The 12,768-nt window shown below is 41.9% G+C and overlaps 1 protein-coding gene across 1 annotated transcript in view; it reads right to left on the bottom strand.

The window, feature by feature from the left end:
• Positions 1-12,768, bottom strand: part of LOC109936192 (collagen alpha-1(XIX) chain-like) — a 334,226-nt gene that overhangs the window by 16,052 nt on the left and 305,406 nt on the right. Inside the window, exons 29-35 of the mRNA XM_048597074.1 lie at positions 10,394-10,483; positions 10,236-10,280; positions 8,911-8,988; positions 8,502-8,537; positions 7,557-7,601; positions 7,414-7,467; positions 428-469 (exon numbers count right to left, since the gene is read on the bottom strand). Coding sequence (XP_048453031.1) covers positions 428-469; positions 7,414-7,467; positions 7,557-7,601; positions 8,502-8,537; positions 8,911-8,988; positions 10,236-10,280; positions 10,394-10,483 — 390 coding nt within the window. The remainder of the gene's footprint in view (positions 1-427; positions 470-7,413; positions 7,468-7,556; positions 7,602-8,501; positions 8,538-8,910; positions 8,989-10,235; positions 10,281-10,393; positions 10,484-12,768) is intronic.

The following is a 12,768-nucleotide window of genomic DNA, read 5'->3' on the forward strand; positions in this document are numbered from 1 at the left end:
AGCAGGTCTGGCAGCATCTGTGGAGGAGAAAACAGAGTTAACGTTTCAGGTCCGGTGACTCTTTCTCAGAACCGCAGTTCTGTGGAAGGGTCACCAGACCCGAAACGCTAACTCTGTTTTCTCCTCCACAGATGCTGCCAGACCAGCTGAGCTTTTCCAGCAACTTTATTGTTGTCGTTCTTGTTGAAAATGCCTATGTATGTCCACTCTATGATTCCTGTACATGAACCAATCCTCTATCCATGCTAATATATCATCTCTTCAACTCCATGAGCTCTTATCTATTAAGAATTTGTGTGGCATCTTCATTGAATATTGTTTGGAAATCCAGGTGAACTACATCTACTTAACAGTAGAAGTTTGAAGACTTGCCTCCCTCTGTTTTTGCCCAGTCTTTTAGATCACAGCAGACATATTGCTTACTTACCTTTAGCAAGGCACCAATGTCCCCCATGAGAGGCAGGGCAGACTGAAATGAAACAGAAACACTTAGAAAAGTGAGAAAAACCATCAGAAAGACAGAAACCCCAGTGACATACCAATTCTCCAAATATTATTTTGGACATCTCAGCATACACTCAATAGGATAATATTATACTGTATTTCTGTACATTAATGGTGAAACAGATTTATGATATTATGTTCTCCACGTGGAACTTTATATAATTGGAGTACATATTATAAATTGTGGCCTGATGATCACATTTATCCTATGGGCTATTGAGCAATTGTTGTGAATGTCCAATGTCTTAAAACAAAGAACAAAGAATAATACAGCACAGGAAAAGGCCCCTTAGCTGTCCAAGCTTGCGCCGACATATTTTGCCCTTCCGTACTAAAAATGTCTTCACTTACAGGATCCATATCCCTCTACTTTCTTCCTATTCATGTATTCATCCAGGTGTTTCTTGAATGCTGCTATTGTGTCTGCTTTCGCTACCGCATCTTTCAGCGCGTTCCAGGCACTTACCACCCTTTGTATGAAAAAGTTGCCTCGCACATCTCTTTTAAACCTCCTCTCTTGCACCTTGAACCTGTGTCCCCTAGTAATTGAACCCTCCATCATGGGAAAAAGCCTCATACTTTCCACTCTATCCATGCCACTCACAATCTTATAAACTTCTATCAGGTCACCTCTCAACCTCCTGTGTTCCAGTGAAAACAAACCCAGTCTATCCAACCTTTCTTCATAGCTAAAATCCCCCATACCAGGCAACATCCAGGTAAACCTTTCCTGTACCCTCTCCAAAGCATCCACATCCTTCTGGTGGTGTCGTGACCAGAACTGTGCGTAATATTCCAAGTGTGGCCTAACTAAAGTTCTATAAAGCCACAGCATAACTTGCCTATCCTTATACTCAATGCCCCGTCCAATGAAGGCAAGCATTCCATAGGTCATTTTTTACTATCTTATCTACCTGCGCTGGTGCCTTCAGTGATCTGTGGTTGACTTGCACATCCATATCCCTCTGCATATCAATACTCCAAAGGGTTCTGCCATTCACTGTATAATTTCCATCTGTACTTGACCTTCCAAAATGCATCACCTCACATATGGCCAGATTAAACTCCATTTGCCATTTTTCTGCCAATGCCTCCAACTGATATATATCCTGCTTTATCCTCTGGCAATCCTCCTCAATATTTGCAACTCCACCAATTTTTGTATTGTCCACAAACTTACTAATTAGATCAGCTACATTTTCCTCCAAATCATTTATGTAGATCACGAACAGCAGAGATCCCAGCACTGATCCCTGTGGAACACCACTAGTCACAACCCTCCATTCCGAAAAGCATCCTTCCACCACTATCTTCTGTCTCCTATGACTAAGCCAGTTCTGTATCCATCTTGCCAGCTCACCCCTGATACCATGTGACTTCGCCTTGTGTAGCAGTCTGCCATGACAGACCTTGTCAAAGGCTTTACTGAAGTCCATGTAGATAAAATCAACCACTTTCCCCTCATCAATCATCTTCATCACCTCAAAAAACTTGATCAAATTAGTGATGCTGTATCACTAATAAGTCCATTTGCTTCTAAGTGCGTGTAGATCCCGTCCCTGAGAATCTTTTCCAATAATTTCCCTACTACTGACGTGAGGATCACAGGTATGTAGTTTTCTGGATTATCGCTGCTACCCTTCTTAAACAATGGGACAACATTGGCTATTCTCCAGTCCTTTGGGACCTCACCTGTGGCCAAAGAGGATACAAAGATGTCTGTTAATGCTCCAGCAATTTGTTCCCTTGCCTCCCTCAATATTCTGGGAGACTTATCTACCTTAATACTTTATAAGACGCACAACACCTCTTCCTTTTTAACAGCAACTTGGTTTAGAAATTCGACACTCCCTTCTCTGAGATTATTCTCCACCAATTCCTTCTCTTTGGTGAATAGCAACATGAAGTACTCATTTAGGACATTACTGATCTCTTCTGGCTCCACACATAAATTCCCTCCTTTGTCCTTGAGTAGGCCAACCCTTTCCCTGGCTACGTTCATGCCTTTTATAAATGTACAAAAAGCCTTGGGATTCTCCTTAATTCTGTTTGCTAACAACTGTTCATGACCCCTTGTAGCCCTCCAAATTCCTCATTTAACTTCTTTCCTACTTTCCTTTTATACTTCCCTGGTCATCCAAAGTTCACATAACTTGCTGTACCTATCCTTTATTCTTGCAGGAATGTGCTGCTCCTGAACTCTCATCAACTGTCATTTGAAATACTCCCACATGTCTGATGTGGATTTACCCTCAAACAGCTGCCTCCAATCAAAATTCTCCAGTTCCTGCCTAATATTGTTGCAGTTCACCTTCCCCCAATTTAGCACCTTCACCCGAGGACTGTAGTTATCCCCATCCATAAGTATCTTAAAACTCAGGTTTTATGGTCACTACTCCTGAAATGCTTCCCTGCCTGAAACTTCATTCACCTGGCTAGGCTCATTTCCCAAAACCAGGTCGAGTATAACCCCTTCCCGGGTTGGGCTGTTTACAAACTGTGTCAAGAAACCTCCAAAATGGTCCTCACAAATTCTGCTCTTCTGAGCCACTAGCACGAAATGAGTTCCAGTCAATATAGGGGAAGTTAAACTCACCCACCACAACAACCCTGCTGTTTTTACATCTTTCCAAAATCTGTCTCCATATTCTCTCCTCTCAGTCCCACTGGCAGTCCCACTCTCAGTCCCCAGCATTGTGATTTCATCTTTCCTATTCCTGAGTTCTACCCATATTGCCTTGCTGCACGAGGGGTCCTTTGATGTATCTCCCTCAGTACAGCTGTGGGATACTCCTTTACTAGTAATACAACTCTCCCATCCCTTTTACATCCCTTTCTATCACACCTGAAACATCTAAATCCTGGGACATTTAGCTACCAGTTCTGTCCCTCTTTTAGCCAAGTCTCCGTAATCACAATAATATCATTGTTCCAAGTATTAACCAAAGCTCTAATTTCACCTACCTTGTCTATTATACTTCTTGCATTGATACACATGCATTTCAGATCACCTCCCCTGCTCTTTTCAGCAGTGTTTCCCTGCCTGTTCTTGTTCTTAGTCATGTTTCCCTTGGTTTCTACCTCTCTATCAATTTCTGCATCTACTGCCCTACTCCTCTGTTGTCCATTCCCCACGAGTTTAAACCCGCCCCAGCCACTCTACCAGCACCTCCCCAAGGATATCAGTCTTGGTCCTGCTCAGACGCAACCCGACCAGTTTGTACAGGTTCCACCTCCCCCAGAACCGGTCCCAATGCCCCACAAACCATATTTTCAGCCACATGTTCATCCGGTACGTCCTCCTGTTTCTACTGTAGCTCATGGCACTGGTAGTAATCCTGAGACCTTTGAGGTCCTACATTTTAACTTTCTTCCTAGTTCTCTACATTCTGCTTTTAGGACCTCATCTCTTTTTTAACCTATGTCGTTAGTATCAAAGTATACCACAACCACTGGCTGTTGCCCTCCCCCTCCAGAACGTCTTGCAGCCACTCCAAAACATCCATGACCCTAGCACCAGGGAGGCTACACACTTTCCTGGACTCTTACATGCGGCCATAGAAATGCCTAACTATTTCCCCTAATGATTGAATCCCCTATAACTATAGCATTTCTATGCCTATTTCTCCTTCTCTCTGCAGCAGAGCCAACCATGGTACCATTAAATTGGCTGCTGCTGTTATCCCCTGAGAGGCCATTCCTATCAACAATATCCAAAAAGGTATAGCTGTTTTGCAGAGGAATAGCCACAGGAGATTTCTGCATTGCCAGCTTAGCCCTCTTGCTCTGCCTAGTGGTCATCCAGTCCCTTCCTGCCTGTGGTCTGAATCTGTAGTGTGACCACCTCTCTATATGTGCTATCCACGATACTCTCCGCCTTGCAAATGCTCCACAGCGTACCCATACACCATTCCAAATCCGAAATTCAGGCATTCAGGAGCCGCAATGGAGACACTTCTTGAACAGATGCAGGTCCCGGGCACTGGAAATGTGCCCAGCTTTCCACATTGATCAAGAATCTTACCATGCTGGGTGCCAGTTTTCATTAAAAGCCTAATTAAGATATAATTTGCCTACCATGTACCAACTCTGTACAGCAAAGCTTACATGAAATGATATTGTTACCTCTTCTCTATAAACTACCTCAGAGCAATAAATTATTCAGTGTCTTTCATGTCATTGTGACAATAGTGACTATGGTGATATATGTGCTATACCTGTCTAGTCTGCAATAATGGTTCTACTTGGAAAGGAGTTCAGAACCTTTAAGCACTCTGGCATGTGGCTGTATATCAATCATTATACAATGCCACTGTTAAAGTGGCCAAAACACATGATGGAAAATAAAAAAAACAATCTGATTTGCCCTGGTCAGATAACACAAGGTGACTACAAAACCTAACAACTTGTTTAGAAAATCCATATTGTTGCTCATATTCTTTGAGAAAAAGACCCTGTGCCTGTCTTTCTATGCTGTTCTACAATTGACTGCAGGTGTACACTTTTTGCTTGACTTGAATGCCTTAAGGCAGCAAAGGAGAGGAAACTGGGAAGTGAGGTGTTTTTTCCAATTCTTACAACGATCAGCATGAAATGCAGGTTCCAAATATTCCCAAAATCTACTCCCCACTGAGAACATGATGACAATAAATTACTCACATAATCCTGATGGCAGCTGAATTGAAATCCAGTTAAAAAGTTTCTACTGTAAATGTCCACAGCCTCTTTTAGACCATAAGACCAAAAGGTAAAGGGAGCAGAATTAGGTCATTCAGTGCTTTGTGTCTGCTTCGCCATTTGATTATGGCTGATAAGTTTCTCAACCCTATTCTCCTACCTTCTCTCTGTAACCTTTGATCTGCTTACTAATCAAGAACCTATCTATCTCTGTCTCAAATACACTCAATGACTTTGCCTCCATAGCCCTCTGTGGCAATTCAGTTCCACTGATTCACTACCCTCTGGCTGAATTCCTCCTCATCTCAGTTCTAAAGGGTTGCCTCTTCACTCTGAGACTGTGCCCTTGAGTCCTAGTCTTTTCTACTTGTGGAAACGTCTTCTCCATGTCCACTCTATCCTTGTCTCTCAGTATTCCGTAAGTTTCAATGAGATCCTTTCTCATCCTTCTAAACCCCATTGAGTACAGCTCCAGAGTCCTTCACCATTCCTCTTATGACAGGCCCTTCGTCCCTGGGATCATTCTTGTAAACCTCCTCTGGACCCCCTCCAATGCCAGCATATCCTTCATTAGATATGGGACCCAAACTGCTCACAAAATTCCAAAGGCGGTCTGACCAGACCCTTATACAGCCTTAGTAGTATGTCTCTGCTCTTGTATTCTAACTCTCGTGAAATGAATATAACACTGCATTTGCCTTTTTAACTGCCAATTGAACCTGCATGTTAACCTTAAGAGAATCCTGAACCAGGACTCCTAAATCCTTTTGTGCTTCAGATTTCTGAAGCGTTTTCCCCATTTAAATAAAAGTTTACGCTTCTATTCTTCCTACCAAAGTGCATAATCTCACACTTTCTCACCTCGTATTCCATTTGTCACTTCTTTGCCCACTCCTAGACTGTTCAAGCACTTCTGAACCCTCCCCACTTCCACAACACTACCTGTCCCTCCACCTATCTTTGTGTCATCTGTAAACTTAAAGAACTGCGGATGATGTAAGTAAGAAGCAAAAATGGAAATTGTTGTAAAAGCTCAGTAGGTCTGGCAGCATCTGTGGAAAAAAATGAAAGTTAATGTTTCGGGTCGAGTGACCCTTCCTCAGAACTAAGGATCACTCGACTCGAAATGTTAACTCTGATTTCTATCCACAGATATTGCCAGACCTGCTGTGCTTTTCCAGCAATTTCTGTTTTAGTTGTTGAAAGTTTAACTCTTTCAGTTTTGTTGTGAATTAGAATTGGATTCCAACCCTCAACTGTCTCTCTGATGTTTCACAAAATATTGAGATGTGATCTTAATGTTTAGAGTATGGACCCTTAACTCCAAGGTCTAGGTGAAACTTCCTCTGTGCTGGTTTATATTGACTAACTCAATACGAGTACACTGAAATCTATTTAGCTAGCCTGCACCACTGCAGAACCTTTTCTACAGCCTCCTATCCCAATATTATTTTAATATATTGCCTGTATTTATTACAAGGAATATGTAAGAGGTGCTAAAATAAGTGCAGCCTTTGACAAACCTCTAATATTGGTCTGGGATCAAGGAGGATACCAAACTAAATATCTTTTAAGAAACAGTCCTACCACTCTGCTATATGTATCTCTATCAGTCACAATTGTGTTGAGTAGACAAACAGGAGGCTGGAAGAACACAGCAAGCCAGGCAGCATCTGGAGGAAAAGATGTTTCGGGTATTACCCTTCTTCAGGACTGTGTTGGGTTGTTCATGGAGCCAGAATGGCTGACACCTGTTTACCAAAGTGAAGCCTCTGTAGAGAATTTGGTCTGGGGTATTCTGTCATGTCAGTTGAGGAAAATTCTACAAGTACACACAGACAGCTTCATTTAGAAGTTTTGATATTGACTGTAAGACATGGCACCTAAAATCTTGGCACCTGACACCGTCAGATCAAAACAATGGTGCTACCTCCTTCAAAAACAAGCATGTATCAAAAGCAGGGAGAAAATACTGGGGGAAGGAAGCCTAAGTCAGCAATCGTCCAAAACTGAATCGCCTGCCATATCCTGTACTAATGACAACAGAACTTAATGGCCACAGATAGGCCTTAGTAGGCACCTATATGCCCACTAGAAACCTATGAAACACACAGATGGAGAACCTGATCATTTTTACCTGAAGGACAAACAAAAATAAACGAAATATTCTTCTGTCTTTATGATAGAAGGTGTGTAATGGCTCTTTGAGGGCAATACAAAGCCTTTACTTACTGGCTCCCCAGGTGGTCCTGGTGGCCCTGGCATTCCATTGCTCCCAGGGGTACCCTGCAAGAGAATCAAGGAGGGCATCAGAGGACTCAGAACCTTGTCACAGTTTACCACAGTGCAGAGACTGATGGGCGTTTTGTACTTACATTAACACCTGGCCTTCCGAACGCTCCTGGCAAACCTTGTGGACCCTGAATTGGAAGAATAAAAAACTGTTCAACAGTCTAAATCCTGTTTATTGCTCTCCTTACTAAACACTCATTTCAGAGAGTAATTAAGAGTCAACCAAGTTGTTGTGGGTCTGGAAACACAGGGACAGACCAGGTAAGGATGGCTAATTTCTTCTCCTGAAGAGTGCTAGTGATGGGCTTCTCAGCCATCTGGTCATTTCACGATCACTATTAATGAGACTATTATTTTATTTCAGATTTATTAATTGAATTTAAATGTCCCCAGATGCTGTGGTGGGATTTGAACTCAGTACTCCAGTATATTAGTTCAGGTCTCTGGATTGTTCATCCAGTAATATTAGCACTATGTTACTTCTCCCTTCACAATCTCAGAGACATCAAAGCTTTGTGAAAACTTTGTGAAAGCAGTTAAAGTGCGAATCTCATTGGACTGATTGAATTTTCAAATGATATTTATGTGAGGTAAACCCAAAACATTAGTTCAAACCAGGTCAAGAATGTCGGACTGCAGGTCTGATGTTTGGATATGTGTGTTAGGGAAAGGAACTTCCTTCTTAAAGGCTGCCAAGTGTATTGAATGTGTTGTTCAGAAAAGTAACTGAACAAAAACAGAGCAGGACACAGTTAGGTAACATGACAGAAAAAGGCTGGAATACTGATAAGTTTCAGGAGACAAAATGACCTGTTCTAATGTCAACATTCACCATATTTGAATTGATGAGATTCAAGGCAACAATGCTTCTACCGTAGAGATAACACAATATGGAGCTGGAGGAAGAAAGCAGGCCAGGCAGCATCAGAGGAGCGGGAAAGTTGTCGTTTCGGGTCAGGAACCTTCTGCAGAAAATTGTATTGTATTTGTACTTGTTTAATCTTTATTGTTATTGAAAAAATCCTTACCCTTATACCTGGCTCTCCAGAAGGACCTCGTGGACCCTATGAGAGATGAAGGAAAAAAAAAGCTGTTTAAATTTGTCCCAATTTTAATTCATCTCTTTCAATCACTCTATAGTACTTCCTAACATGTATTTCTAGATTTGAAGTTCTCAGGGGTGTTGCTCCCATAATGGTAGGAAGGAGATTCCAGTTTGTGGTGCTGACAATAGCAATTGAACAGCCATATATGTCCTTGTTGAAATGCTGAGAGACTTTCCAAAAAGCTTGGAGACAATGATGTTCCCAATTATATGGTTGTTCTTCTAATTTTCTTCTCAATGATAGAGATATTAGGGGGCTAGAAGATAGTGTCAAGCTAATGGCTCTAAAGAAAATAAAGTCTCGGAGGTACTGATAGAATTTTTATACTCACTGGGGGCCCAAGATGGCCAATTCCAGGTGGTCCTTTCTCACCTTTTGGACCTTGAAGACCTGGGAATCCACGCTCCCCCTAATAAAACAAACCTCAGTGTTATCATCAAGATGAACTATAGAAGCATTATTCTTATTATCTACACAGCTGTGGAATAAAATGCAGCAGTTATCAAGATTTAGTCATTGGCACCTTTGATTTATTCATGAGCATTCCGTCTCAAATTTCACATGAAAGCAATATACCGACTAAAGATTAAGTGATTACTGTGTCAAATCTTTCAGTACGCATGAATCTTAATCACAGTAGTTCAATCACGTAATGACCAATGATAAAGTACATTTCTAAACTGAGGTAATGATGTTAGGTCCCTGTGAAAACACCAGAGATGCCTTTTACCTACATTCATAGATAGGGAACATGACAAGAATTGCTGTCATTAGCTTGGTTGGCCTTAATCATCACTCCTTAGAGACTGGATGATCTGATACACCGACAGCCTCAGAGCTGGGCATTGGTAGTTTGGGACTCTGCAACAAGGAAGGTCAGGGAGTATTGGGTGGGGGAGAGAAGGAAGACCTAGGGACGAGTTCCCTACCACCCTGGCTAGAGAGTAGAATACTACCTTCACAATTTTAATGAGACCAGCACATTCCACATCAACAGCCTGTTTGTCCTCTGGGACCATTGAACCATCCCTGATTGTCATTGTCATATACTTTAAAACATAGAACAGTTCAGCACAGCACAGGCCTTTCGGCCTACGATGTTGTGCCGACCTATTATCCTACTCTAAGATCAAACTACCCTGCATACCCTACATTTTACTTTCATTTACTTTTATTTTCTTTATCTAATTAAGTAACACATCATATCTAAACTGCTGCTTCTTAACAAACTCAACAAACTGTCATAAAATTGCTGCAAATGATTGACTGTCTGTATTAGGTAATCAGGATCATGAACCACCAACAACAATAGTGAAAGGATTGGGATCTAGGAGCCAAAAGGCCTTTTGATTATTCTGTCCACTTTGGTCTGATGATTTTAATAACTACTTTTTATTTAAGGGTGCCATTTCTCCCTGATCTTTTGTTTCACCACTCACTATTTCCCTGGGTTGCAAACTTCTCCCAGCTCAGAGCACATTCTGTGATCACACGCCTCTGAACTTGGAGAATGGGGTGTTCATTTCTCATTTCTGCTTCCTTTCTCAGATGTACAATGCAATGACATGACTGGAGGTTCATTCACAATTGCTTACCAAAGCTTGGAATTACCATGGTTTGATTGCAACATTGATTGACAGGTCAGTTTACTATTACCTTAGATCCCCGTGAACCTCGTGTCCCAGGTGGACCAACTGGCCCCTAATTGAAACAGGAAGCCAAACAGTTGAAGGGTTAAAATAAAAAGTATTTGATTTATCAGAACAGATATATTTTCATTTCTTTATCTCCTCCTTCTCCACAATGACACAAACCTCATTTCCTTGTAATCCTGTCCCGGGAGATCCAGGGTCACCTTTGTCTCCTTTCTCTCCAGGCGGTCCAACAGCATCCCCAGAATCTCCCTGTAACCACAGTAACAGTTTACACAAAAGTAATTCTTCAGACTTACACTGTCAGAGCTAAAAACTGTACCCAGCAGCAAAAGAGCCATGGATCTGGGATTATTCTAAGGAAGAAATGGGCAAATGCATGAGGAAGTCCAAGTAGAACTCTTGTCTTTACAACAGTAAATATTCAAAAGGGAGGGCATTCACCTGGAAGTCAGGTGAGCAGGATGCTGAATTAATCCCTACAGTTACCTTTGGAAAGAAATAATTTGCATTTGTATAGCTCCTTTCACATATTCACATGTTATTAAACTAGAAAGAGTGCAGAAAAAAATTACTAGGATGCTACCTGGACTGGAAGGTTTGAGTTATAAGGAGAGGTTGGATAAACTGGGACCTTTCTCCCTGGAAAGTAGGAGGCTAAGGGGCTGACATTATAGAGGTCTATAAAATCACAAGAGTCTTAGATAAGGTAGATAACCGACAGCTTTTCCCCACAGAAGGGGAGTCTAAAACTAAAGGGCATAGGTTTAAGGTGAGAGGACAGAGATACAAAACGGCCTAGACAAGCAACTTTTTCACATAGAGAGTGGTGAGTGTCTGGAATGGGCTGCCAGAGCTCATGGTGGAAGCGAGTACAATTTTGTCATTTAAGAAACATTTAGACAGGTACATGGATGGGATAGATATGGAGGGAAATGGAAAAAACGCAGGCAAATGGGACTAGTTTAATTGTGAAAATTGCACGGCACGGCCAAAGAGCCAGTTTCCAAGCTGTAGACCTCTATGACTTCCCCAGATGTCCTGCAGCCTTTTGTAGCCAAAGAATTTTGTCAATGGCTTTTGTTAGGCTGGGAAACCAGACTACCAATTTATACGTAGCAACTTCCCAAAATACAACAAATGTGATCAATAACAATTTTATTTGTTTTGGTGGATTCAATTTAGGGATTAATGTTGACTGAAATCCTATTTTACTGAAGAAAAGCAGTGTCTTGTGGGTACTTTTCTGTCAACACAGTGGGCAAAATTTAATGGGGAGGGAGTTCTCCTGTCCTGTGGACTATTAGCTGGCTGGAGGTGGGACCTCTGCTTGCAACCCAGGAGGAAGCCCCACATCAAAGAGCTGCTGGCTGGGTCAGAGGGACTGCCACTGCTGGTGGTATGGCCAGTTCCACGAGCTAGTCCCAGAGACAGGATGGGGGCGACTATGGAGTTGGGAGGAGGTGGTAGGTATAAGGGTGATAACAGGAGGAGTGGAGGGGAAAGGGGGCTGCATATGCAGTGATGTCCACCACACTCCACCACTTGCCCTGCCCAAGGTCCATGTAAGGTAGCCTATCAGACATCCCAAAACCCCCTCCACCCCATCCTTTTTCCTATCGTGGCTAGGGGAGAAAATGGCAATTCATTAAGCACTTAAATTCAAGGATTAGGTCAGCAAAATTAAATCCTTATGGGTGAGGGGGCTCTGAATGATTGTTACTACAGACTGACTGTGTTGCAGTGTTCACTTCAAGTATTTACAGTCATGAGCACCATTGGCAGTTTTTAAACAAATATAACAGGCATCAGAGTTACGAAACATAAACTCCCTGTTATCCAGCATATATGGGGAATAGGGTGTGCCAGTTACATAAGAGATACTCTTATAGAAACCCAATACAATACTCCCTAGCATTCTTTGAATTAAAAATATTAAATTTAAATCTCACAAGGGCACTGCAATTTATTCGCTGGATTCTGGCAACTCTGATAATGTTTCACCAGCTCAGACTTGCATCTCAAACAGCAGCTGATGTCCAGAGCTCAGAAGATAGGGATTTAGCCCCTCTTGAATAAATTTCTTATATCTACCTGCTTGCATCATTTCATTCTCTATGTATGACGATACTGCGGCTTTAAGTGTTGTATTTTGTCCTGGTTATTTTTATGAAGAAAGGTTGAGACAAAGGTACAAGCAGTCTGCTCCAAAGCCAATAAGATAAACAGCTTGCAAGGCCTTGGAGTTTGTTTTGAAGTTGGAACAATAGAAGTAGCCTGAATGGGTGGGGTCAAGCTCCCACAGAACCAGGATTTGTAGTTTCAGTTTTTCAGTTGTTGCTGTTGGGGTCTTGAAGCTGGATGTGAAAGCTGTTTTTCCTCTTTCTGTTACAGCTAAAAGTTGGGGTTCTCTTCCTGCTGCTAGAATTGCATGTGAGACAATCTATTTTACTGAATTTGCCTCTGCCAAGATTGCGTTTATGGGGTGCCGCGATATTGGAACAGTTAATTTATAGCAGTTAATATATATGTTATTA

Source organism: Rhincodon typus, chromosome 5, assembly GCF_021869965.1.
Source record: "Rhincodon typus isolate 14 chromosome 5, sRhiTyp1.1, whole genome shotgun sequence".
NCBI classification, from domain to species: Eukaryota; Metazoa; Chordata; class Chondrichthyes; order Orectolobiformes; family Rhincodontidae; genus Rhincodon; species Rhincodon typus.